Here is a 27,548-nt window from a genome sequence, read left to right on the forward strand (position 1 = left end):
GTCCAACACATGATCCAAGACCATGGTGAATGGTGGCGAATCATACACACACACGTTTTGTTCTTTGAACAGTCATTTTGGGTTCAACAAATGCATTGTTCATTTTGTGCACTAATGAAATATATGCCTATGTTCTGAAGAAATAATAGTTTCATTTTTCAAATTACGAAGGGTTCGGTGAATGCACGGATGAAACTTGCGGGGATTCCGTACCTACAACAAGATTAAGCATTGGACTAAAACGTATAAATGCAGGACTTAGCTATTCGTCACCCCTTCCCTCCTCTTCCCCTCCCCAAGGACCGCGCCAATGCCCATGTCCTCCTGGAGCCACCCACAATGCCCTAGGACAGGGGTTCCCAACCCTCTTTTCCATATACCTCATACTTTATGTACTGCTGTTCTCTAGCCTCCTGTAGATTAATTCAACATTGAATAGAATCAGTAGGCATTCATTATATACCACCTGTTTTTATTTTGTGGGCCCGATTGTGAAAATCTGTGGTTCCGCGGAGATTCATGAATCCCAGGTTGAGAACCTTTGCCCTAGGATGTACCAAGTCTGTCCCGACCTCGCCTTACTCTACCTGTGAGTGTTTGGTTGGTCCTGGTAGTCAGGTAGGCAGGCACGTAGGCAGGCATTGAGGCAAGCAGGCAGGTAGGTAAGTGGACAAGCAGGTAGGCGTGCAACCAGGCAGGGAGGCAGGTAAGTGGACAAGCAGGTAGGCGTGCAGCCATGCAGGCAAGCAGGTGAGCAGGTCCCTGCTCTCGCTCTTCAAGCGGCATCTCCTTCACCTCCGGCCACACGTACCTTTTGGCTACCTATAGCTCAATACATGACAGTGACGCATTCTTCTTACTCATCACCCATCCACTGACAACCACGACGTGTCATATACACCACCACCCCCTCCCCATCCGCCACCACCTTCACAATCACCACTACCTGAGCACTCGCCTCGACTATCACCAACATCACCAGGTTATGTTCAAGGACGAAAATGATGTATTAGTATTTGCATGGGAAATACCCAGCGCTTTTATCCGTGGGACAATATCGCAACGAAGAGGTTGAGTCGTGAAAGTAGTAAAGGAGAGAGATTTAAGGAGGGCAGCAGAATGGTGAGACAGTACAATTTTTCTTAGTGGAGACTAGTCTCCAGTTATAAAAGAATACAGAATGACTTGGACCGTAAGGTTTTCATTAAAGTCCCTAAAATGTTGACTCCACAATACAGTCAAAACACCAAAGGTCAGCAACGATGCCGAGTACTTGCTATTACTATCGTTAGTTCTTATCAATTCCAAGTACTCGACGCTACATGAACAATATATCCACAGTAACTATAGCAACCCCAGTAAAATACCATCACTCAATACACTAGCGTGCCATTCATAGTCCTTGTATCTAAAACTGCTCCTACAGACCCATTAGAAGTGGCAGGCAAGAGACAACTGCCGTTTGCACTATTAAGATTCTCACCACCAACTCGATCATGACCAGGAACACCACCGACAACTATCACCCCCCACCCCCTTACCTCCCCACCATTACGTCGAACCACACCTAAAGAGGCCATGTCACAATACGTCAGCCGGTCATTCCGTCCGTCACCCACCGGTCCTCTCCTGGCCCTGCTTCTGATCCGTTCCCTCTCACTTCCTCTCTCCCTCCTTCCGATGGTCAGAGGGGGAAGATCACTCGTCCACCTGACATCTCGCCTCCGCGGCAGTTCTAACCTGTCCTCCTTTCCATTTCGAGCGACGTGGTTTGGAACAACTTCCAAGAATAACGCTTGCGCTAAGAACAGTTGATAACCGTTAAAACCGCTGCCGCGTCGCGCAGCAGATATCCTCTGAACCCGTTTGAGCAAGGGAGAGTCCTCTAAAACTCTTCCACGGGAACTTGATAAATGCGAAGTAGTCATTTGGCCATTCATTCGTTTCGAGTAGAGTCGAGTCCAACAATCAGTGGCCAGAGCCTTCAAGCATCTTATCAGTGTCGTAATAAACCAAATAGCGACAACAGTAAATTTAAGGGCCCAGAGAGTTAACGTTCAAGTTCACAAGTGATAGAATCTGAGGTTTTGTGATCCTTCGCACACGCCTCTTTCTTCAGAATGGTAAGCATCTTGTACTCTATACGCGCGCACATACGCATACACACACGCGCGCGCGCACACACACAAGCACACACACACGTATACATTTGATACTAATTAAAGAACTCGGTACAGGAATCTTTGAAGTTCATGTGACCCATGGAACAGTGATAATTTAGCGCTTCAATCCCAACTGGCAGAGATATAGAACTGAAAAAAAATAATCTTGCAAACAAGGCAGATGCATTTTGGGAAAGAAATCCCTCCAGTTTTAGGAATTTTTGAAGAAGCTTATTGGGAAGTATTCATAAATGCTGACGAAACTGAGAAGAAATACATACTTTTTAAACACCTGCAACTAGGGTTACCAAATTTGTAACAATGGTTAATGGAAAGAAAAAAACAACTTAAGAACAAATATAACAAAACACATGAGAGCCAAGCAGTGGAAGAAGGAAGGATATGTGAAGTGTGGAAGAGTATAAAAGAGCTAGGAACGATTTCCATACAGGAAAGGAAGAACTTTGGAAAATGTGTTGTCGATAAATGCGAAGATGAGCCTAAACTGCCTTACATATTTTTCAAGGGTAAATTAAGACACAGAAGGACGAGGTGGGCAGTAGATGAAAAAAAAAATGCGAAGAAACATCAGTACAGGATGAAATAATGAACCAGAGTCTCGTATAAGTTTTCAGTAAAGAAAATAAGTTGGTAAAGGAGAGAGAGAGAGAGAGTAATGTCGCGTTGTATGAAACAGTCGCGGAAGTGAAGGAAGTACACAAGCTATTGCATGCAGAAGACGTGCGAAAAGCACCCTGTTCTGATGGAATCTCAAATTGGATAAAGTAATGCAGTGACCAATTGGTGGGCAGGATTCGAAACCTAATTCTATGCTCTCAGGAGGAAAGAATTGTACAACAAGACTGGAAAAGAATCAGTGCCGATGCCTATTCACAAAGGAGAAACAATTGGAGTACAGTCCGGCATCACTAACCAGCATGATAGCTAAAATGTGAAAAATATTGTAAAAAATTAGTTGGGTGAAGTATCTTCAAGAGAAGAACATTTGATCGGATAACCTATTCATTTTGAATACTGGAGGATCATGTGTAACAAACTTCTTCATATTTTACTCAAGAGCAGTTGATGTGCTGCAGGAAAGGGTTGAGTAGATTATATATACCTGGATCTAGATAATGTATATAACAAGGTAACTTGAAATAGAAATGATAGAAATTAAAACATGTGAGGACTTATACAAAGGCTCCTATAATCAATAAAGGATTTACTGAAACCTCTACATGATGTATCGGGGTGGCCAATGAAACAGTCAAGTAATGTAATAATGGATAATATTGTATTAGTTACAAGTACTACAAAAACGAGCGTGCAGTCGCTCCGTAAGCAAAATCAAGACTGACGCTAAGCGACCCGACAAAGCTCCCTTTGGCGGGAAAACATACACGCTCAAACGAACACTTGGTTCTCACAATAATGTATATAATATAATGTATAATATACAATGTATATGATAATGTCACATCTCACAATAATAATAAATAAACAATATTACAAATACGTATGTATAACACAAAGACTATTCTATGCCACCATTACAATGAGAACAGTAGTGAAATGAGAGAGAGAGAGGTAGCTGGCGGAGTCCCACTAGGGTCGCTTTTGGCATCTGTAATGTTCTTGATAATACAAGTAAATAACATAATAGAAAGTACGAAAAGCTACTCCAACATGTTTGCAGACAGGAAGAGCAAAGAGTGAGGAGGACTACAAATTATTACAAGCTATAAACAATATATATGCATGGAATCAAACGAGATAATTAATGCAATGCCAAAAATAACAAAACAAACATATATAAAAGATCGAAGAGACCATCAATGAATTACTCAACGAGAGATGATTCAGTTATGAAAGCAAAATAAGAGAAAGATCTAATACTGTTGATCACGGATATATTGTCACCTGACAAACATATCAACAGAATAGTTGATGAAACATACAGATTTTTATGAATATGAAAAGGGCAATTCTCTACATGGACGAAGATATGATGAAATAATTATAGAATGTCTGATACAACCTAGTCTAGAGCACGCAGCAGTGATGTGGTCTCTGTATAAAGTGAAGGACATAAATTAGATTAGAATTAGATGAGGAACGGAGGGAACCATGTGGGAAGAGAAGAGGGTACGTTGACCAAATATTTGCAGCAAGAGAGATGTGCTAATATTTTTCTAGCAAAATATAAGGATATCTTTTGGGCCTTCATGGATGTGGGAAAGACGAACAAAAGTGTTGACAGAGGTGCTGTGGAGAGTTTTGCGGGTATATGGGATGGGGGAAGCCTATCGTGGACGGTAAAAAATATTCATGCAGATAATAGAACACGTGTGAGGGTCGATAATGGAGAGAGAATGGCTTTAGGAGAAGGTGGGACTAAATCAGGGTGGTGTGATGTCGTTTAGCTTGTTCAACGTGTACTCGTATATGGACGGAGTGACAAGGGAAGTAATCGCGAATGCCAAGCAGGAGTTTGGAGTTGGTGAGTGAGAGTAGAGGGAATTGAGAGGTGAGCCAGTTGTTGTTTGCGGGTAACACTACGCATGTGGATGATTCTGAGGAGAGTCTGAGGCAGTTGGTGGTGGTCTTTGAAAGGATACGCGAGTCTTTTTTTTTATGTGGACCAAAGGAAAGTGGTAAGATGTACAAAGAGTGATGGTGATGGCGGGTTGAATGAGTTTAAAAGGTGTAAAAGAGGAGAGATTTAAGTGTATGTGACAGTGAATGGAGGAGGCTGTAAATTAAGAACATAAGGACGGAGGAGACTCCAAGAGATCATAAAACCTACACTGGGCAGTTCCATGTTCCTTACCGCCTGTCATTCCCATCCATAAATTTATCAAATCTTCTCTTAACTAATTATTTCAGCGATCACTACAAGGTTACCACATTTATTTCATTCGTTAATCACACTGTTCGTAAATTATAGAATAAAGGGTACAAGCAAATATCTGTGTGAATAAAAAGTTGTGCGAAAAATGTACTTTGGGAATGAATGCAAAAAGAGGTTGTATGAGGAAGTAATTGTTTCCACGACACTGTATGGAACACAGATTTGAAATCTTAGAGACAAATAGGAATATTCAGAACGTGTTTGAGATGATGGTAGGTGTCACAAGGATGGTTATATTGAGAAATGTGGAGGTGATGCAGAGACATGTGGCAAAATTGAGTAAGGAGAGACCACCAAAAACATTACGGGAAGCAGGAATGAATGGAGTGAGCTTGAGAGGAAGGACAAGAATAAGGTGGACAAACTGAGTAGAGAGAGCATTGGGTGCAAGAGAAATATCTGTCGATCAAGGAAGGGAAAATACATAAGATTAAAGTGGATGGAGGATTATTGTGTTTGAATGAAGGAATGGCGATGTTCGAAAAGTTCTTTCCTGTTCCGTATTTTTTTAGAGTGGTTGAGAAGGGGAAAGGGAGGGGGTGTCCATATAATGAACCTGTGGGGGGGGGGAGACAATTCCAGTTATCGAGATCTGCCGTCGAGGTGCTGTGGCTCGCTGCATTGTGTGGGAGAGATTAATAGATTTTAGATGGGTGTGAGGTGGGTGCATGCTTTAAAGGGAAAAACTTATTTTGATATACGAATGTATATATTTATGCATGTATACATTTATGCATGTATGCATATGTGCATGCATACATGTGTGTATGTATGCACAAACACACGTCGGTCGGAGTGGCAGCGAAGTCTGGACTCCGGTGATTTCTTCAGATGTCGAGGATCACAAGGAAGTACCTGTGTTGTATTAATAGGGAAGGGGAAAGCTCGTGGTGTAGTGGGAAGGTGAAGGAAAAGGAGAAGGGGAGGGATTACTGAGGAAAATGGAAGGAAATGAGGAAGGGGAAGATAGGGCCCAGGAACTCAGACGGTATGTAAACAAGAGACGGCCTGACGATAATGGCGAAGTCGATGTGATTAGTAAAAATGTAAAAATTAGAAATATAGATAAGAGCGCAATGGAAGGTGGAGGTAACTATTTCCATGGATTTAATGAGGGAGAAAATGACAACCTCCCCCGACTAGTAAATCTAGAGGAGAAACTAAAAGAAATGAATGAAAATTGGGAAGCTAAGTTTAACCAAATAAAGTCAATTACTCAAAGAGTTGGTAAGCTGGAAGAACTAAAGGAGAATCAGAACCTAACTAAAGAAATAGTAGAATTAAAAAGACAGTTAAGAGAAGTAAAGGAAGAGAATGAGGAATTGAAGAGGAGTAATAAAGAGAATATAGAGTCCATAGCAAAAGAGGTAAGTGGTTGGAATTTAGAGGTATAATGGAACAGCAGATAAAAGAACAAACTAAGGACACAGTTATTAAAATGATGAGGGAGAAGGAGAATATAGTAAGAGACTTAGTGGATAAAAAGAAATGTATAATTATGTTAGGGATGGAAGAGAAGTATAATCTAAATAGGACTACAAGAATAAAGGAAGAAAAGGAAAAAGTTAACAAGATATTAGAAGTAGTTCAAGAAGATGAACCAGAAACAGGGAAATGAATAGAAGAAATATATAGGCTCAGGAAATACAATACAGATAAGACCAGACCAATTAAGGTTAAATTCAGGTCACACACAACAGCAGAGAATATCTGATCAAAAACAGGGAAACTAGCAGACAGTGAACAATATAAACAGGTATGGATAAAAAGAGAAATGAATAAAGAGGAAAGAGAGGAGAAAACAAAAAGACTAGAAGCTAAGGAAAAAAACAGAAAAGAACAGTCAGAAAAAGAAAAATTCTATATGAAAGTAGTGAATATGAAAGTGAAGAAATGGTTCTTAGCGGAGAAAAACAAAAGGGAAACAGAAAACACAATGGAAGTAGCAGAAAATTAGAAGTGTCTTACACAAATATAGATGGATTAATAACAGGCTTGAACGAACTGAATGACTACCTGAAGGAAAAACAACCGGACATAATGGGAATTGAGAGACAAAATTGAAAGGTCCACTACCACCTAACAGTGTAGGACATGGTGCATATAATTATTGGATTAGAAACAGAGGTAAAACAAGGGGGTAGAGTTATGTTCCTGACTAAGAAGGATATCAATGTGAGGAATGTCACATATGGAAAGAATAGAGTAGAGATGATTATGATGGAAGTGGAGGACAAGGATGGGAAGAGCAGGAAGTTCGTAGTAAATTATGTGCCTCCTAAAACGGCTTCGTGGGAAGAGAGAGAACACAAAAGTATGTTAGAAGACACAAGGATGACACTAGATAAGATAATGGAAATGGAGGAAGAATAGTTATAATGGGTGACTTTAATTGTAAATACGCTCACTAAGATGATTCAAACTTACATTCCTTTTAAAGACAGACGTCCCCCAAATCAGGCTCGCCCAAAGTGGCTCGACAAAGAAACTGAAAAAAGTATTGCTAAAAAGAGACAGGCTTATAAGAAATATAAGTGCTCGGGTGCATCTAATGACTATGAAAAATATGTATCAATACAGAGAGATTTAAAAAAGACAATAAGGAAAAGAAAACGACAGTACGAAATGAACATCGCTGATAAATCCAAAGAGAATCCCAAAGAATTCTATAGTTACATTAGAGATAAAAAGGTTGTTAGGAATCACATTGGTCCACTATTATCTGCTGACGGTCAACTTGAATATTCAAATGAAGGAATGTGTAATATCTTAAACAATTATTTTAGCTCGGTATTCGTAAACGAAACACCTCAAAGTGAATTCCAAACTGAAACCTGTGAAACCTCTGGGGTAAACTTACTACGGTAAATATAACAAAAGAAAAAATTAAAAGGTGTACAGACAAACTCAAGTTAATAAAACACCAGGGCCTGACGGTTGGCATCCAAGAATCTTAAAGGAAATGAAAAATGAGATTGTTGTTCCATTAGAAATTATTTTCAAGAAATCCATCATATCCGGAGATGTCCCAAGAGAATGGAAGCTAGCTAACGTTACTCCCATATTCAAAAAAGGTGACAAAAAGAAACCAAATAACTATAGGCCTATAAGTTTGACTTCAATCGTAGGAAAAATAATGGAAACTATCATCAGAGATGCTATCGAACATCATTTAGAAAGTAACCGTTTGACAAATGATAGCCAGCATGGTTTCAGACGGAAACGTTCTTGCGTAACTAACTTACTCGAATTCTACAACACAGTTATCTCGAATTATGACAAAAGAAACAATATAGATTTAGTATATCTAGACTTTGCAAAAGCTTTTGATACCGTCCCACACGAAAGACTACTTACTAAATTAGCTTTGCATGGAATAAGTGGTAGCCTATTAGGTTGGACTAGTAATTGGTTGAATGGTCGAAAACAGAGTTGTTTTAAATGGAAAAACTTCTGGATGGAAAAGTGTTGCAAGTGGAGTTCCTCAGGGTTCCGTTCTTGGGCCACTTCTATTCATAGTATATATAAATTATATAGACCATGGACTAAAATCTACTGTTTCCAAATTTGCTGATGATACAAAACTGTGCGGAGTGGCAAATGATCACTCAAACCAATTAGATATTCAAGAAGATTTAGATAAACTACAGCAATAGTCTGAAAAGAGGCAAATAAATTCTAACACAAATAAATGAAAGGTTATTCACATAGGTAGATATAACAGTAAGTACGATTACAAGTTATTTGGTAATTCGTTAACAAAAGTGGATAGTGAAAAGGATCTCGGCGTAATTATCAGTAACAATCTCAAATCATCTAAGCAGTGTATTTCAGCCTCTGAGAAAGCAAATAAGATTCTGGGACTGATTGCGCGATCTTTTTATTTCAAAAGTCCATCACTCATTAACAAGCTATATAAATCGTTAGTTCGTCCACATTTGGAATATGCTGTTTCCGTATGGTCACCGAATCTCATTAAAGACATTGACAGACTGGAAAAAGTACAACGGCGAGCCACAAAACTGATTCCAAATATCAAAAATAAATCATACGAAAATCGACTAAAACACATGAATCTGTTTTCCCTAAAAAAGCGTAGACTCAGAGGTGACTTGATACAGGTCTTTAATATTTTAAAGGGAATTGACAACATCAAAAGTGACCAAATTTTCACATTGAATGAGAATCAGACAAGAAACAATGGTCTCAAACTATCCGGAAATAGATTCAATTTAGAAGTAGGTAGAAACAACTTTGCCAACCGTGTAGTAAATGAATGGAATAAACTTCCTGCACAGGTAGTGCAATGTAGTTCAGTTCGAAGCTTTAAGAATCAGTTAGATAAATACCTAAGTAAGATGCTGTAATGATTATAATTTATCTTATATTATTTGTTTTTGTTTTGTTATCATTTGTCTGTGATTTTCATTTATTATTAGTTATATGTCAATTTATTATTATTTACTATTTACCTGTTTGTTTATTATTTAACTATACCTATGCATTTATTTATGTATTTTATTTGTTATTTACATTATTATAGTTTTTATTTATTATTTTATTATTAATATGATTTTTTTTTTCGCATCCGACCTAGATATGGATCAAAAGGTCTCCTGTCGGCATGCTCCGCCTTTGTAATCCTTTGTAAAAGAAATCTGCTGGGAAGTGATGACAGTGAAGGGTGAAGACGACCTATGGGGAAATGTACTACTTGATATGATTATAGAACATACAATGACGCAATGGATACAAGAGAATACTAGGTATAGAAATGAGGAAGAACCATCGAGACTGAACCTAATAATCACATCAGAACCCGAAATAGTACACAAGATGAAATATAAGACACCAATAAGTAAAAGTGACCACATATTGGTTCAACTGGAACTAAATTAGGAAAATACATGAAAAAATGAACAATATAGATAGGAAAGATTGATGTATGAAAAAACAAATTGATAAAATAAGAGAATTCCTTCAAAAAGCAGACTGGGAAAGAATACACAAGGAGGAAACAACAGAAGAGAAAGAGTATTTTGACAAAAAATTATAAAGAGGGAGTGGAAAAGTATGTTCCAAGACAAAAGCAAGAAAAATAATATGTAAAGTGATGGTACAACAAAAGATGTAGGGAGTTAAAAGACAAAAGGGATAAAGCTTGGATGAAATGGAAAAAAGACAAAAGACCTGACAAATGGAAAATATATACTAGTTATACAAGTGTGCAGAGAAGAAAAGAGATAATACGAAAAATATGTCATAGAAAAATGTAAATATCAACCAAAACTATTTCACAGATTTGTAAGCAACAAACAGAAAAACAAACAAGAATTAGATAAACTAAGACAAGGAGTTGAATACAGAGGAAATAGAAATGGCAGAAATTGTGAACAAGCATTTTAAATCGGTGTTTACAAGAGAGAACATACAACCTAGAGATATCGAATGGGAGAAAATTCCCCCTATGAAAGAGATAGAAGTATCAAGGAATGAAATAATGAAGCACTTTAAGTAATCTCAATGTCAGAAAATCGCATGGACCAGATGAAATAAACTGGATTTTGAGAGAATGCAGGAATGAACTAACAGACAAAATACATAGCTTAATAAACAGTTCATTGAAAGAAGGAAAAGTTCCAAATATTGGAAAAAAGTAAATATAGTACCAATATATAAAGGGGGAAACAAGGAAGACCCTACTAACAATAGACAGGTCTCTCTAACAATTATGATAGCAAAAATTTATTAGTTATCAAAAGTAGATGGATAAGGCATTTGGAAAAAAAAGCAACGTACTAAATCCAAGGCAATTTGGATTTAGACAAGGACGATCATGCGTCACAAACTTAATGTGTTTCTATTCAAGGCTAATAGATGTGATCCAAGAAAGAGATTGTGCATTTCTAGACCTAAAAAAAGCTTTTGATAAGGTGCCACATAAGAAGTTGCTTAAGAAATTAGAAACTGCAGGAGGAATACAGGACAAACTGCTGAAGTCGATGGAAGACTTCTTGCATGAAAGAAAAATGAGATTAGTGATAAGAGACAAACACTCTAATTGGGATGAAGTGATAAGTGGTGTTCCAAAAGGAACAGTTCTGGCCCCAATAATGTTTGCTATATATATTAATGATATGGATGAAGGAATTGAAAGTTATATGAGCTTCTTTGCTGATGATGCAAAATTGTTGAAAAAAGTGAACACTGAAGAAGATTGTGAGTCGCTACAGAGTGATCTCAAAGTATGGGAATGGAGTAGGAAGTGGGAGATGGAATTCAATATTAAGAAGTGTAGTATGATGGAATTTGGAAGAAGCAAAAAAATGAATAGTGGGATCATATAAATTGGGAGAAGAAGAAATAAAAAAGTAGAAATTGAGAAGGACCTGGGTGTCATTATTATGAATAATATGTCCCGAGAAACATATAAACAAAATTTTTGGAGAAACTTATAATTCAATAAGAACAATCAAAGTGACATTTACATACCTGGACGAAGAAATGGTGAAGAAAATACTAGTCACTTTCATAAGACCAAGATTGGAATATGCAGCGACGACGTGGTCACTAAGTACAAAAAAAAAATGTATAACAAAACTTGAAAGAATACAAAGAGCAATTACAAAATTGGCACCAACACTCTCAGAACTGTCATATGAAGAGAGACTAGCAAAACCTGAGCGTAGAGTAAAGAAGAGAGAGAGGAGACTTGATAACTATTTATAGAATCATGAAAGGCATAGAAACTATTGATAAGAGAGGATCTGATAAAACGGGATAGTAGAGATACAAGAGGACACGGAAAGAAAATCAAGAAAGACCGTTATAGAAGAGATCTGAAAAAGAACAGCTTTCCCCACAGAATAATAGACATTTGGAACAAGTTAGATGAGAAAGTGGTGTGTGCAAAAACAATACACGAATTTAAAAACAGTCTAGAATCTAGATAAAATGAGATATGAAGACGGGACACCACGAGCATAGCTCCTCTTCCCGTAAAATACAACTAGGTAAATACACAGACACACACGACCTTCTTTCATTAGAACTTGAGGACATACATGCATGTGAATGTGTATGTATGCATGTATGTATGCATGCGTGTGTGTGTATACACACGCACGCAAGACCTCCCTTCATTAGAAGAACTAAGAGAACATGAACGTTTTGTTCAGAACAAGGAAAGAAATGGGCATAACTAACAAGAAAGACATCCGTTTGTTACGAGAGAGTGGCAGTAAACATTGGAAGACAAATGGAAAGACTGGCTGCTTCAAGGATATCAAGAAAAGCTTACAAGAGGAAATACTCGAATAGTTTTAACAAATGAATTTAAAGTCCAGCCTGATGGGATTCCATGAGCAGCTTTCTTCTTGTAAATTGCCATCGGAGTTCAGAAACATCGTTCACATTAGGAGTACTTTTGAGGGAACTGTACAAACGTTATCGAAAAATTGTATGTAATATTGAAAAAGTGCATAAGAAGATGAATAAAAAAGAATGTACCACAAATTCTAACCTTGTACGCTTTCAAGGAAATATCCTACTTGGCTAAACCAATATATATATATATATATATATATATATATATATATATATATATATATATATATATATATATATATATATATATATATATATATACACTCCCTTGCTCAATAAATAATGAGAAAATGCCAGGCGAGACATTAAATATGATTTGATCAAAATACTACTTCATGGTGAAGTACACATACATATATTCTATAAAATGACAAACCGGCAACTTTCTATATTTGTAGGTCTGAGTGCAGCGGTGAACGTGGTGGAACCAGTCTGATTCGGTTTGCCGATCTGTGAACACTTGTCAAGATGCATGGAAACATGGAGCAACGTTATGCCATCAAAGTTTGTGTTAAACTTACGAAAACCAAACAACAAGCTTATAGAATGTTAAAGGGGGCCTATGGGGATGAACAGATGAGCCAAACAAGTTTCTGTCGGTGGTTTAACAGATTTTCTGAAGGAAATGAACAGGTTGAGGATGAACCCAGATCTGGAGCACCGAAAAGTGCACGCAAGGAGGAAAACATTGAGGAAGTGCAAAGGTTAGTGATGCAAGACCGTCGAATATCTGTGAGGATGATATCCGAAGCTGTTAATGGCTTAGAATTAAAGTGCATTGTGGTTGATAAATATACAGGTATATATATATATATATATATATATATATATATATACATATATATATATATATATATATATATATATATTATATATATATATATATAAACATTAAGTAGTTAAATAATTAAATAGGGGTCAGGTTCAGCTAGGCATGGGAGCGAGACCACTCATCACAGGATTGAGGGCCCAGACATCCTCAGGATAAAGCACAGCTTCCCGCACTCCAGCGAACCAACATCAAGACTACTTCTCAATACGAGGACTCTAGGCCTTGTAGCAAATATCATTACTTCATCTAGACCAGTGGTTCCCAAACGTTTCCGTGCTAACGCTCCCTTGGCTTCCAGGTGGATTCATAGCGTACCTTCCCCTTCCCTCATACTCACATGCAAATACTTTTTTTTTTACTGCGACTTCGAACTACGTAATAAGAATATGTATTCTTTTATAAATACATGTCAGTTTTATCTTCTCTGCACAGCACAAATGTTCCTTTGCCTTAATGTTTATGATATATATTCTGTCATTCAGATTTTGTAAAAAAAAAAAAAAAAATTGCCATCCTTCCCCCCACCCCTCCCAACCCCTCCATCCTACCTATATCCTGGATCTTTCCCCTGCCTACTAAACTGACGCCATGAGGTCACACACAGTTCCCACGATGTCAACGCCGGTCCTCAAGATTCTCCCATAGATCTCACTCTGGAAAGAAACTTTGGACTATTGTCTGTGTTGTATTAGTGTAAGGCTGTTGCTGTCAACATCCGGTAGGAGGAAGAGGATGAGGGCAGTTGTCCCCTTTGTTGGTCTCTCCCACTTGGCAAAACATCTTAAAGTCACCGCCATATCATCATTAGTAAAGAGCATTACCCGTATGGGTTAGTGACTGAGTAGGTCTTATGCAGCCAATATGTTAGGGGACTTTATGGACATCCCCAACGAATCAAAGTTGCGCAACATTCTTTTGTGATTGAAGACTAATCCCCTTTCAAAGAATACAGATAACTTTTAACTTCTATCCCTCCTTAATACTCCTCTTGGCTACATTTATGAATACACTTCTCTTGCGAGATTTTGCCCCTAAGGACAGAGGCGGTGGTTATTGACAAAATATAAATACAATGGGAAACATACTTAGGGTTGCGTTGCTTTGCCCACACGCCATCATCATCATTCCCCAGATTCCCAAACCAAGTCCCAATGCAGTCACCCTTCCTTTTCCAAACAATCTCTGTTCGACTTGCCCCAGCCACGATTTCACTGGCCGTCCCGTTCGTCCTCTCCACCGAAGGACACTGATTGGGGTGAAGCTTATGGAAGTGTGTCATATGCCCCATATAGCCAGAGTTGACGTTCACACATTATACTGATAACAGGCCTTGAATGAACCTCACTTAAGAGATGATACCCCATAATTCTCCGAAGACACTTGCTATCAAAGACGTCAAGATGCCTCTTCAGATCAGCGTTCAGTGTCCATGTCTCACAGGACTTGAATCCTCCTGCATAAGTATCGACAACGTCATATACTTTGGATGAATCAACAACACTGTGGGTCGTGCTAGTCCTTTAAGAAACTTCCACCTCTATTGTACGTTATACCAATAAGGTACGAGAGATTTTCCAAGACCTCAATGTTCTCGCCATATGCATGGACAATCTGAACTGAACCAGGAAGCCTGCCATGTTTTCTACCAAAACTGACCCCTGTAGACTTGTCATATTGGAATGCTTTGTTTAGAGGCTCTCAGAAAACCTCACCCTTCCTTCAGAAAACACTTTTCTCGACCTCTCTCACTACAATTGCAATAATGCTACACGGAGCACACCTTGGTGCGGAAACAAGCCTCAGAAATATTCCTTAATACTATTTATAGCCTGGGTGGAAAAGGAGTGGTAGATAGGGCTGATGAAAGATGGGTGGGATGGTTTAGACACATGGAAAAATGAGTGAAGAAAGATTAGTAAGAGAGGTGTGGAAGGCAGAGGTGAGTGGAGTGAACTTGAGGGTACGACCGATGATGAGATGGATGGGGTGAAGAGGCGTTGAGCAAGAGGGGAATGTCTGTTGACCAAGGAAAGAAGGCAGGGGATAGGGGGTGAGTGGACAATGACTGTGTATCTATAGATGATACTGTGATGCAAAGAAGGTGGGGATGGAGGTAAGGAGTGATTATGTATGAATTAGATTTTGACGCAGCCCGAAGGGATTTCTCCCCGTCTTCTCTTTTTCTGCACGAGGGGATGGAGAGGGAGGTTGCCGATTAAATGGAGCGGCCTTGCTGTGGATGTGCTGTCTTGCTGTATTGCTTCTGACCCAGGACAGTAGAAGGGATACATGGATGACCCGTCATCAATGAAGAGCTAAGATGAGAGGGAGGAAAGGGTGGTGGGTGGGAGTGGGTGCTTGCCTTTTGACTTGGCTACCTCCCTTGTATGGGGGAAAAAGTCTTTGGTATATAGACAGACTATTCATGGTCATACATATTCACATACCTTCCCAGCCCTCTCTTCCCCCAATTATCTAGAAGCTTGGCCAGAGGGAAGATCTCAGATAAAGTGCAAACTTATCACGAACTATCTTCTCTGCACTAATAAACTTTTGTATTTATCATTAATATGAAAAAAAAATCTTCCCTCCCGTTAATAACGGTCATTTCTAGAACGTCCTATGCCATATTTTTCGGCGACAATAAAAATTGTACCTCTGAAATGTTAGATCAGTTTTCTAGTAGTTATCGAATTTCTTTCGTAATTAACCTCCCTTTTATACTAATTTTCTCAGTGACTCAAAGAAAATATATAAGTGGGCATATGATTAAGATTTATATGTAAATTACATATAGATATACATGCACAAACACACGTAGATGCATACCTCTGCTCCACCTCTTAGGCAGGGAAGAAGTAGGTGGTGGTAGAAATGATGGTGATGTCGTTCTTGGCATTAGTAGTGGTGGTAGTGATAATTGCGATGGTGATCGTATGGTGTCGTTGGAAGTAGAGGTGGTGGTAGGGATTACAAGTGGTGTTGTCCGGAACGGTCATTCATCCAGTTAGCTGGAAAGTGTAAAACGAAATCACAATTTTCAACCATTGAGAAATACAGTGGCGGCGCCAGGGGGAGGGGGAGGGGGGCTTGGCCCAAAAAAGCTGTCAGCCCCCCCATTAGCCCCCCCAACTGAAATGAGCAAACTGAAAATTTAAAACACTCATTGAAATAATTTTATTAAGTGGAATTTTTAATTGCCAGGGCTAAAGATTTGTCAGCCATCAGTGCTAGCCCAACCATTAACCCCCTCCCCTTCTGAAATGAGGATAATATATGTGTATTATCATATTACTATTAGCCCCCAAAAAATTTGCTCAGCCCCCCCCTTAGCCTCCCCAACTAAAAATTCCTGGCGCCCCCGCTGGAGAAATAACATCTACTTGGATTTTTTTTTTTTTTTTTTTTTTTTTTTTTATGAAATGCAATTTTTTTTTTTTTTTTCTATCATCTAAGGAACACTTCTTGCGATTTTTTCTACTTTCAAGTAAACGATGCAGCCACCATTTTGTACCTCTTCTCCCTGCTTCCCCCCCAATGAGCTTTGACTTGCTGATCCTGTTCAGAAAATATTGTTACCCTAATTATGGCTGAGACAGATCAGCAAATCTTAAATACCGTCAGAGTAAAATTGAATAGTTTTTCTTTTTGTGATCACTAAGGTGCAAACAGCACTTGTTCCATTTCTGTATGATGCTAATAAATATAACATGTTTGAAAATACTGTATCACAGAACACAAATTAGTTCATTTTTCTTCGACTTTATTTTCATTTTTTTTTCTTCTACATCTTATCCGATAACTTTAGATTTTTCCTTTGTTTAATGAGATTTTTTTTCTTCTATTGTCTTACACAATTTTTTAGTAATATATTTCTTCGATGAGTAGCTATAAATATTAATATCTGTTGTTTATTTATCACATTTTGTCGGCGGCTGCGTTTACACCGAGCGAGTCTCTGCTGATTCTCCTCAACCGTTGCGAGTTCGTTTGAGCAGAAACTACGTCGGTTACAATCTTTCGTTTCTTCAATCTTCAGAAGTCAAATTACCTTTGCGTTATATTTTGAGAAATTGAATGGTGAAGTGAAAGGAGTTAAACCTTTACGAATGTTAGATGAAGTGTGCTTAAAATGCTGCAAGCAAAGTCTTCTAGCTATCTAATTCACAGCATTTAGCGAAAATTGGCCCCGACTGGCTCGGTGTTGTAATCGCAGCCTATGTGCGGTTCACACAAGCAAAGCGGGAAAAATCTGCAAAGAAAACAAGAACTTGGTCCCGAAACATTGTTCGTTTGAACCTCGCTTTACGCCGTGGATTAGACTACTTCTGTTGCTGTTAAATTTGCACCCCGATTTTTTTTCACGTTTAAAATTTTCCAAGATAATCTAAGTGAATCACATGCACTAAACAATACAATGCAATTTATATCCATATTTCTCTCTTTTTCAGGACCTGGACGAGAAAACCATGCACAGTACGTGGCCTTGTGATACATTAGTGCATGACAATTTGTAGTACATCCTGTTCATGCAAACATGGTGTATATGCAGTAACCTAAGGCAGCATTACATAAAATAAACAACAGCTAAATCTGGGACTCCCAAACTGTCACTTGTGAGCACTAATTATTACAAAGAGTTTATGCTCGGAAATATATATATATATATATATATATATATATATATATATATATATATATATATATATATATATATATATATATATATATATATATATATATTAGCTGATAACTTCGGATAAATATTTGTTGCATAAATTGTATTTCTGTATCTTCTGTGCATATAATTTAGAGTTTTTTAAGCCTATAGAATGAGACCCGCTGACTGGACCGCATTGTTCCGAAAATTATGGTTATGCCTTACAATTATCCAGAGCACGGATCAGATAAAAAGGAATTTTAAAGCCAATGTTGATTGTAATTATTCCCTATATATGTAGTAATTATTCCCTATATAGTATATGTAATTATTCCCTATATAGAATATGCAGTAATTACAACATATACTAAATAGGAAGCAATTACTACATTTAATGTATAGGGAATAATTACACGATTCCTTGACACAGCTACGGCGCACGTGATTCACAAAATACGGATGGCTGCAGTCTGAGGCCGAACTTGTTTACTCACGTATCTCACACCTTTATGAATTGCTGTTCTTTAGCTTTTCAGTGACAATCGCTAAGCACTCCCAGTTTTCGGTTGCTCCACAAGTCCACTATGGAGTCCACAAACCACATAGTTCATATGTTAAGAATCACTGGTGTAGACAATGTATGGATAAGATGGACTTGCTGAAGCTATTGCAAACTACTCACGGCCACAGGGGATGAAACACACCATGAACGTACGTACGATACACATAATACATTTACATATATATGTGTAAATATTTCTTTAGTTCACCTGGGCCCTGGTTTATCTACAATATGCAAGTTGCATATCTTTATATAAATATATCATCTGGTAACGTAGAAATGCCTTTAAGCCCTTTAACTAAATAAAAATTCTCAGAAACGGTCAAATCAAATATAAACCGTGAACAGAATAGGGTTGAGATGAATTAAACCCATTCTCTATGCCTGGGAGTACTTCCCTACTTGTGTGATCTGGCAATACCCAGAACAAAATTATATGGCGATGAACAGTGAGAGTTAATGGACACGGAAGAAACCAGTAGTATTAAATAATATTAATGTGCATGTGTCACTGAAGAGATACATGCTCCAGTTTCAAGAATCTCCTATCAAAGCCCAACTACTTAATAAGACCATAGGTTAGCAATATTACTCCCTCCATGTCTGAAGTTCCGCCTGCGTGAATTTCGTTTTCCCTAAGTTGTTTACTCGCAGTGTCGTCAGTAGCGTTCTCTTCCCACTCGCTTTGGTCAGCCCACAACTTCTAAATAACGCATGCGCACAATCCACAATATCTAAACCGCGCATGCGCACAGTAGACATACTCTCCACCTACACCTTTTTCCCTTTTTACTAAAGAAAAAAATAAAATAAAATGTATTGCAATAAAATTTACCTGTGCAAAATTAGAATATGGCACAACTGTGCATTCCAGATACAAATTCAATTACGACAAAAAATCAAAATTAATTCCAGAGATTCTACGTCACTATCCCATTACCCACTCAATTAAAAATGTTTTACTGGTTCTACGGGGTCCTTTTTTCGGTTTTGATATCCAGAGATCAAGATTAAATTGCTCATTAAATAAATACAATAAAGCTTTGAATATCTATAAGCACTCCAATTTGGTGACACTTTTTTGGCTGGGAAGTATGTCTTCTTTTTAACAGAAATATTATTCATCAATATATTCCAACCAATTACAAATATCTCATGTATACAGTATATATATATATATATATATATATATATATATATATATATATATATATATATATATATACTGTATGTATATGTATATATTTATAGTATATATATGTATATATGGATGTATATACATATATATATATGTATATATACATATATATGTGTGTGTGTGTGTGTGTGTGTGTGTGTGTGTGTGTGTTGAGACAATCTGACAGGTTGACGTATGCTTTTCCAAAGGCATACCTGCGAAACTAGTCAGGAATAAACTCAAGACTAAGACTCCTGTATTTCCTATTCCGCTTACGTCATATATATATATATATATATATATATATATATATATATATATATATGTGTGTGTGTGTGTGTGTGTGTGTGTGTGTGTGTGTGTGTGTGTGTGTGTATATATGTATATATATATATATATATATATATATATATATATATATTATCAACCACAATGCACTTTAATGCTAAGCCATCAACATCGGGTGTCCCGATGGAGGCAGCATGCAGAAATTGAAACGTGGTACGACCAAGGACTCGAGCCTGGTGAGCGCGTGACAAGTGCTGTAGTGACTTACAACATTACACAATCAAGAAAGATATAAGTTGAGCGCAACTTTTCTTATATATTTGTATGCTCGAGTTACGTACATATACACGAAATTTTGCGTTCAACCCATCTCCACTATAATAGTACAAATGGTAAGTATACGAACGCGGGGAAGTTATTGTACAACACTGAATGGGTCCCAGTGAATAGCGATACATTGTGGTTGATAAAAATGTATCGCTATTCACTGGAACCCATTCAGTGTTGTACAAATACTTTCCTGCGTTCGTACTTATCAATTGTACTATCATAGTGGAGATGGGTTGAACGCAAAATTTCGTGTATGTATATGTAACTCGAGCATACAAATATATAAGAAAAATTGCGCTCAACTTATATCTTTCTTGATGGTGTAATGGTTTAAGTCACTACAGCACTTGTCACGCGCTCACCAGGCTCGAGTCCTTGGTCGCACCACGTTTCAATTTCTGCATGTTGCCTCCATCGGGACACCCAATGTTGATGGCTTAGAATTAAAGTGCATTGTGGTTGATAAAAATGTATCGCTATTCACTGAGACCCATTCAGTGTTTTGTATATATATATATATACTGTATATATATATATATATATATATATATAGAGAGAGAGAGAGAGAGAGAGAGAGAGAGAGAGAGAGAGCTGAAGATAATAATGAAGGACAGCTAATGCTTTACCCTTTTCCTATTGTCGCCCTCTCGTGGAATTTGGAGGACAATTATGTCTTATCTAACCCCTTACCAAGTGATATTTTCCTTCTTGTTTTGGATGCCACCTGGCTTTCTTATTTACCTGTTTACAAAATTATTTATTAATTTGTTTATTCAGATATTTATCTATTTATATTCATATATTTATTTATCTATTTCTTTTATTCATTCATTTATCCATTTATTTATTTCTCTGGCAGGGGAAGGGAAAGGCAGGGGATAGGGGTAAATGTGCTGTGTCTTGCTGCATTGCTTCTGACCCGGGCGGTGGGCGGGAGACAAGGGTTGACCCGTCATCCACGAGGAGCTAAGATGAGAGGAAACAGAGGGTGGTGGATGGGAATGGAATGAGTGGAAATGGATGCGTGCCCTGACTACCTCCCTTATGAGGAAAAGGCCATTGGTATATACATAGACAGATTTTTTTTATTTCATCTGATTATTTACCTATTCATTTTTTTTTTTTTTTTTTTGGGGGGGGGGGAGTTTGGGAGCTTAGGAGTTTAATTTTAGTACATCTGAAGCCTAACACGAAAAAAGATTGAGTGTTGTCCTAAGCGTGGGAGTGCTTTGGACTGCATGCATGATCAAGCAAGTCGTTTATGAAGAGGAAAAGCTTAGCAGGCATAAGACACCCCTGCAGGTCACCTGACTTCGTAAGAGAGCACCGACTCTCTACAACAGCAGCTACAAAACGATTTGAAAGAGAATAAAAAGTGAGGGAACAGAAAAAGGAGTATATGTTGTATGAGGGTAATTTGAATATCAAAGACTTGTGCGTGAATCTCATCAGATTTTTTTGAATATGTTTAACGCAACAACACAGATCAAACCCAAATCCTATAAAAACCTATGACCAAAAATAACAGAAAAATATAGGATTTTGCTTTAAAAATGTATCTTTTTCATTCTATTTGATTAATCTCTAAAAGTGTTTTTTTCTTTTCCATCCCTTTCTTGAGTATGATTTGGAACTGAATATTTGGAATTCAGTCTTCTGTTGTGTTTCAAATGCTAACCCTTTTACTTCACGTGTTTGTGTCTGCGTGTGCATGTATGTGTAAGTTGGTTTGCCTTGCAGTGCATATATATGGATATCATTAGATAAATCCAATACTACAATACAATTATCCTTTTTCTTCTCCCTTCTCTTCCCACCTCTCCTTCCCTTCCTTCCTCCCTCTGGCCCGGCGACGACAATTCTCCTGACGGACATCCTCCCTCTCCTCCCACCTCTGCAGCCCTGCGGAAGACATTTGCTGTGTTTGACAAGACCAAGAGTGGCTTCGTATCTACCCAGAGCGTGGCAGACATGCTCAACAACCTCGGGACTGACTTTGATCTTGAAGTTCTCCGCGCCACCATACAAAGAATCGACAATGAAGGTGAGGACCTTGAGGAGGGTTAAGGGGTGGGGGGTGGGGGCGCCCTGTGGCACACATCCGAAGGCGGTGCCGGATGGATCATGGCAGGGGCGTGGCACGGGCGTGGCACGGATAGAAGAGAGAAAGGTTCTATCAATGAGGAACCTAGATGTTACTAATACTTAGTTAATACTTAAGTAATACTTAATACTTTTAGTTTCTGCTAGATCGGGGACAGATCCAAAAGCTGTTTTCAAATCACCTTTGACCAAACAGTACTATATACTTTGCACATTCTGTTAAGAGAAATATTTGATGTTTCCGTGTTTATGAAAATATATATATTTTGTAAATCACTACGTTAAATATGTAATATGAAACTTGCAAAACGTAAATATGAAATTACACCCTCGTACGCACATAAAAACACGCATACACACATGCACACACACACACACACAGACATACACACACATTGACATGAATACACACATATACACACGCACGCACACATGCATACAGAATAATAAACAAATCTCAAGCTGATTCGATGAACCTATTCTTGTAAAATAATAAATAGATAAATAAATAAGTAAATAAATACATAAATAAATAAAGTACTCCCTAAAAGACAATTGTGTAAAAAAAACAATGTAGGCACATGGTGCAACACGCTGGAATGGATGAGGAGGAACTTTTTGGGAGAGAGGAATGTGAGAGTGGGATAAGGTGACGAGTGATGTCCTACAAGAAGAATAGACCAGTGTAAATCCAGTTCATAGCAGTCAATGACTGGAATAAACTTGCCGCAGAGGCAGTGCAATGTAGCACGTTTCGAAGTTTTAAGATTCACTTACAGATATACACCTAAGCAATATGCTGTACTGCCTGTCAATTGTTTGGTTCGCTCGTTTATTCATATGTTAGCATCCGACCTAGTTATGGACCAAAAGGTCTCCTGTCGATAATCTTTTGTAAAGCCTTGACCTGACGGCAACTAAAATAAAAGAGAAAATACCATCCAGAACGAAAATATTCAATATATATTGATAACCCAGCGGTCAGACTAGACAGCAACACAAAGCTATTATTGTAAATTATTTTAAATACAAAAGAAAATATGAATTAATCCATTAAAGTCCTACAAGGCTTGAGTACATGTCTGGATCCCAAAATGGCAGCAAACTTAGCGTGACACAAGTGTCAAAGTAACATAGACATAAGGTGGAGAAGAGCTGAACGAAACTCATCATCCAAACAGTGTGGCAGGAGAGTGGGATGACCCTTCTCCCCCTTGTATAGTTCGGCCTTAATGGTCCACTGCAGGACCGGCCTGTCCCCTGACGGACTATAACCGCCTCTGTGCCACGTGAAGTTTTTGGTATGCTGAAATGGCCGTGGTTGTGAGTGTAGTCTGACAATTACAAGGAGGAAAAAGGGCCTCCATGATAATATACAATATTACATTGCGTATGGTATTCCATTCTTTAAAACACCGCTCGTAATTTCAGTTTGTTTCACTTCTGTGTATGTTTCTCGTTTCAGACGAAGGAAAGGTTAATTTCAATGGCTTTGTTATGATCGCTACAAGCTTCATGCAGGAGGACGACGAAGAGACGATCATCAGTGAACTAAGAGAAGCTTTCAGACTCTATGATAAGGACGGTAAGTGAAACAGTGGGATTGGATGAGAGAAGGAAGTTGGATCGAGGTGCAAGGAGGAATAGGATCGAGGAGCAAATGCAAACCTGTTATAAAATACTTCAGCTCCAGTTCGATGAACTATTGGTGCGGAGGGAATGTTACCGATCTTGATGGTTCTGAGATATGATTGGAGTTCTTCAGATCGGGAAGGAGGGGGCACTTCGGTTCAAAGGCGAACTTTTGAGAAAAAGAAAAACAACGAAATTTTAGATTGAAAATAGCTAATTACGAGGGATGCAAGACCGTTCCTCGAGCATATGCAACAGGAACCTTTGGATTGGGGGAATCAATATAAAAAAAATCAAGAAAAAATAGAATTAAAACCGTTATCAGTAAATGAGGTACGTGGATGGTCGTGATAAAGAATAATCAACCAATCAATTAGTCATCCACTCGTGAAGAAGTGGTAAACAAATAGTTGAGATTGATATGGAGGAACATTTTTTGAGCCTGGTCCAGGGACTGAGTGATAGTCGTCCCTCTACAAGCCTTCTGTTGGAGTTGAGGGTGTTTACAAGATTTGGAAATGAACTGTGTGTCCATTGTTGTTCCGTTATGAGAAGGATCAAGTAGGGTTTATAGAAGAGGTGGTGCCCCACATACAACAAATTAGAGTACAAAAATGTGTGTATGGCAGGGGGAGAAGGGGGAGGGGGAGAGGAGAAGGAGGGATGGGGGAATGGAGAAAGAAATGTGGGCAGGAAGGAGGGGATCAAAAGCGAGAGGCAGAAAGAGAGTGTGTGGGAAGTGGAGGGGGAAGGGAGGAGTGAGGGAAGGTAGAATGGGTAAGAAAGTGATAGAGGAGGGAGAAAGACGAAAGAGAGAAAAGTAGTAATGTCGTATCAATTATCTTTTAACTCCTTCCGTACTTTTTTTTTTTTTTTTTAGAAGCTATTTTTTCATCACAATGGTACCTCAGCTGCGAAAGGTTATAGATAATTCTGGGTGGTGATGAGGTTTCAAGGAACACTGTGGCACTCCTACCAGAGCTGCTGTCTCAGCCCTTCTCTCTTTTCACCTACACTCCACCTTCTCGACAAGCTTATCATTTCCCTCCTCACGCTTTTCTCTCCCTCTTTCAGGCAACGGCTTCATCACCACCAACACCCTTCGAGAAATCCTCAAAGAGATCGACAACAAACTTTCAGACGAAGACCTCGACGACATCATCGAAGAGATTGATGAAGACGGGAAGGGGAAAGTCGACTTCGAAGGATTCAAAGAACTTATGATTTGATCTATTTTCCTTTCCCCACCTCGACACCTCAACAAAGTACAATCCCTCCCGACTATCCTCCCTAACCCCAAATATAGACACAAATGAATATCCCCATTTCATGAAAGGGTTATCACACTGGGCTAATTTACCTCCAACATCCGATTAATCGGCATTATTACCCACCTCCAGTAACAGTTTCTCCCCGTAAAATCACTATGGTAAATTAGTTTGCTTTAGCAACAATTTATATAAAATATAATATGATATCCTGGAGGAAAATTATTTTCCTCCAGCATATCTCCCTCCCGAAAGCTGCAAATATGTTCTAACAGTCGGAGGAGAATTAGCACAGTGTGATAACTCCTTTAGACTGCTGTGAACCACCGTCAACTCTAACTGAAACCGAAAGTTCAGAAACCAGCAAAGGGGGGAAATGCGAGTTGGAATCTGCAAGCGATATAATGGCAGTTCTACTAAGTCACGTACTACAACACAGGCCGTGAGCATTGCAATAAAAGAAACATTATCTTTACTAGTGTTTCATTTAAATACCAAGTGAACTCATCTGAATTAAGAAAAAATATATATCTGATAAAAAGGGGGAAGGCAGAGGGAATGGGAAGTATGGAGAGTAGGCATGACAGGACGGAGAGAATGGAATTTGGAAGAGTAAAGAATCGGTTCTCCAGATTTTTGGTCACATGACATTTGGTCACAAATAATCATATGAGGCATTTAATAGTACTGTGAAATACTCATAGCTAAAAAATTCAACAACTAAACTTTATTCATCCACATTGTCACTTTATAGTGAAAATCAAAACAAATATGTTGTTATTTCCACAAACAAAATCATTTCATCCATATTTTAATTATCCACACAATAATAGCAAAAACAATTGAAATTATGAATTAATGGCCATGTACCGTCTTATTGTTGTTCACAGGCTCCCACCAAATGCCTGGGAACCATACTATATACGTATGCATTATACGAACTATATTTAACTTATTGTATTACTTGCATTGGCAGATGTTTATATAACTGTCATGTATATTTATATACCAAGTAAATGTTTACCTTCATTTGCCCATGTGTCTCATGGTGGTCATTTTATTCTTCTATTTTTTCTTTATTTAATGCCTTGTAACCAAATATCGTGGATCTGGAGTAAATAACTGTTCTTACCAACATCAATCCACTCACCTCTTCTTAGGTTTATTTCTTGCAGGACCAAAGAATGCCTTTGGCTGTCAATTGGAATGCCAAAGAAACTAATATAATATCCCGTGGCAGAGGTTTTCCATTCCCACAGATAATGTGGTAATGTCTTGCGTCCATGGAGGGTTCGGTACTGTAAATACATGTACGGCAATACTTCGATTTTTTTAGACCAATGATGACCGAGAGGAACATCTCCCATGACTTCACATTTAAAACCCATCAACACCCTTAATCGTAGGTGCACCCCTGAAGTCTCCACGCTGGTCGAAGATTTTTTTTTTCTATAAACTTTCACTATTTTTCCACCACCCACAATAGAACTGAATGTCGACTGCTCCTGTCCTTCCACTTGCCGGTAACACAGAAAAAGGCCAAGTTTTCCATAACAGAAGTCCAACGTTGAAGGACTGTGTATTTCTGATGAGAATAATTCGAAACATCAAATTTGATTCGTGTGAACACAGAAGAGTAACTCCCCATCAATGACGTTATCCATCTAACCTGGCTGTCCGTGCACATGGGGAAAAGGTGACGGTTTTGGCCGTAACTGCATTAAATCAACGCACAGTCGTTAAGATTTGTTTAAATGTAGCAGAAAGTAACTGTTGGTGGGTGGGCAACAGATTAAGGCTCTGCAGAGAAAGGGTGGGGGTGAGCGGGTGGTAGGGTCCATTCGATCGCATCAACGTCTGTCAAATCAAAACAACGCGACATGGTGTGGTTAGCATCTCTCACTCTCCTCTGACACTTGACATACTGACTGCCAGCTATCTATTAATAAACTAGGTGGTTAGGGAGTAGGGTAGGGGGCTGAGGATGACGCATCGCGTTGCTCCATGACATAAATATCACATCGTCCACCCCTGCTCCTTCTGTATTATACAAGACAGAATCTTCTAAATTGTACTAGTTTGAAAGTGTATATATTCCTGCTTCTATTGCACAGGTATCTCACCTTTCATTTCTTTATGATTTTCTTCTTCCTTCCCTCATTCATTTACCTTATTGTTCTCCTTGTCATCATCATCATTATCCCACCAGCCGTGGCCATCATAGGGAATAGCCA

General features: G+C 38.4%; 1 protein-coding gene and 1 long non-coding RNA gene across 4 annotated transcripts in view; one reads left to right on the top strand and one right to left on the bottom strand.

The window, feature by feature from the left end:
- LOC143041020 (uncharacterized) overlaps window positions 1–19,375 on the bottom strand; it is a 74,008-nt gene extending 54,633 nt beyond the window's left edge. For all 3 annotated transcript variants that reach the window (XR_012967788.1, XR_012967786.1, XR_012967787.1), the window contains exons 1-2: window positions 19,109–19,375; window positions 16,124–16,305 (exon numbers count right to left, since the gene is read on the bottom strand). This is a non-coding gene — a long non-coding RNA (uncharacterized LOC143041020). The remainder of the gene's footprint in view (window positions 1–16,123; window positions 16,306–19,108) is intronic.
- LOC143041019 (troponin C, isoallergen Bla g 6.0101-like) lies at window positions 1,622–25,790 on the top strand. Its single transcript, XM_076212595.1, has 5 exons — window positions 1,622–2,123; window positions 17,746–17,770; window positions 22,212–22,355; window positions 23,880–23,999; window positions 25,121–25,790. The coding sequence occupies exons 1-5, from the start codon at window positions 2,121–2,123 to the stop codon at window positions 25,273–25,275; spliced, it is 447 nt and encodes a 148-aa protein (XP_076068710.1). The 5' UTR covers window positions 1,622–2,120; the 3' UTR covers window positions 25,276–25,790.
- The last annotated feature ends 1,758 nt before the right edge of the window (window positions 25,791–27,548 follow it).

The sequence above is a fragment of the Oratosquilla oratoria genome, chromosome 30, assembly GCF_046742065.1.
Source record: "Oratosquilla oratoria isolate Oo_2021 chromosome 30, ASM4674206v1, whole genome shotgun sequence".
Lineage (NCBI taxonomy): Eukaryota > Metazoa > Arthropoda > Malacostraca > Stomatopoda > Squillidae > Oratosquilla > Oratosquilla oratoria.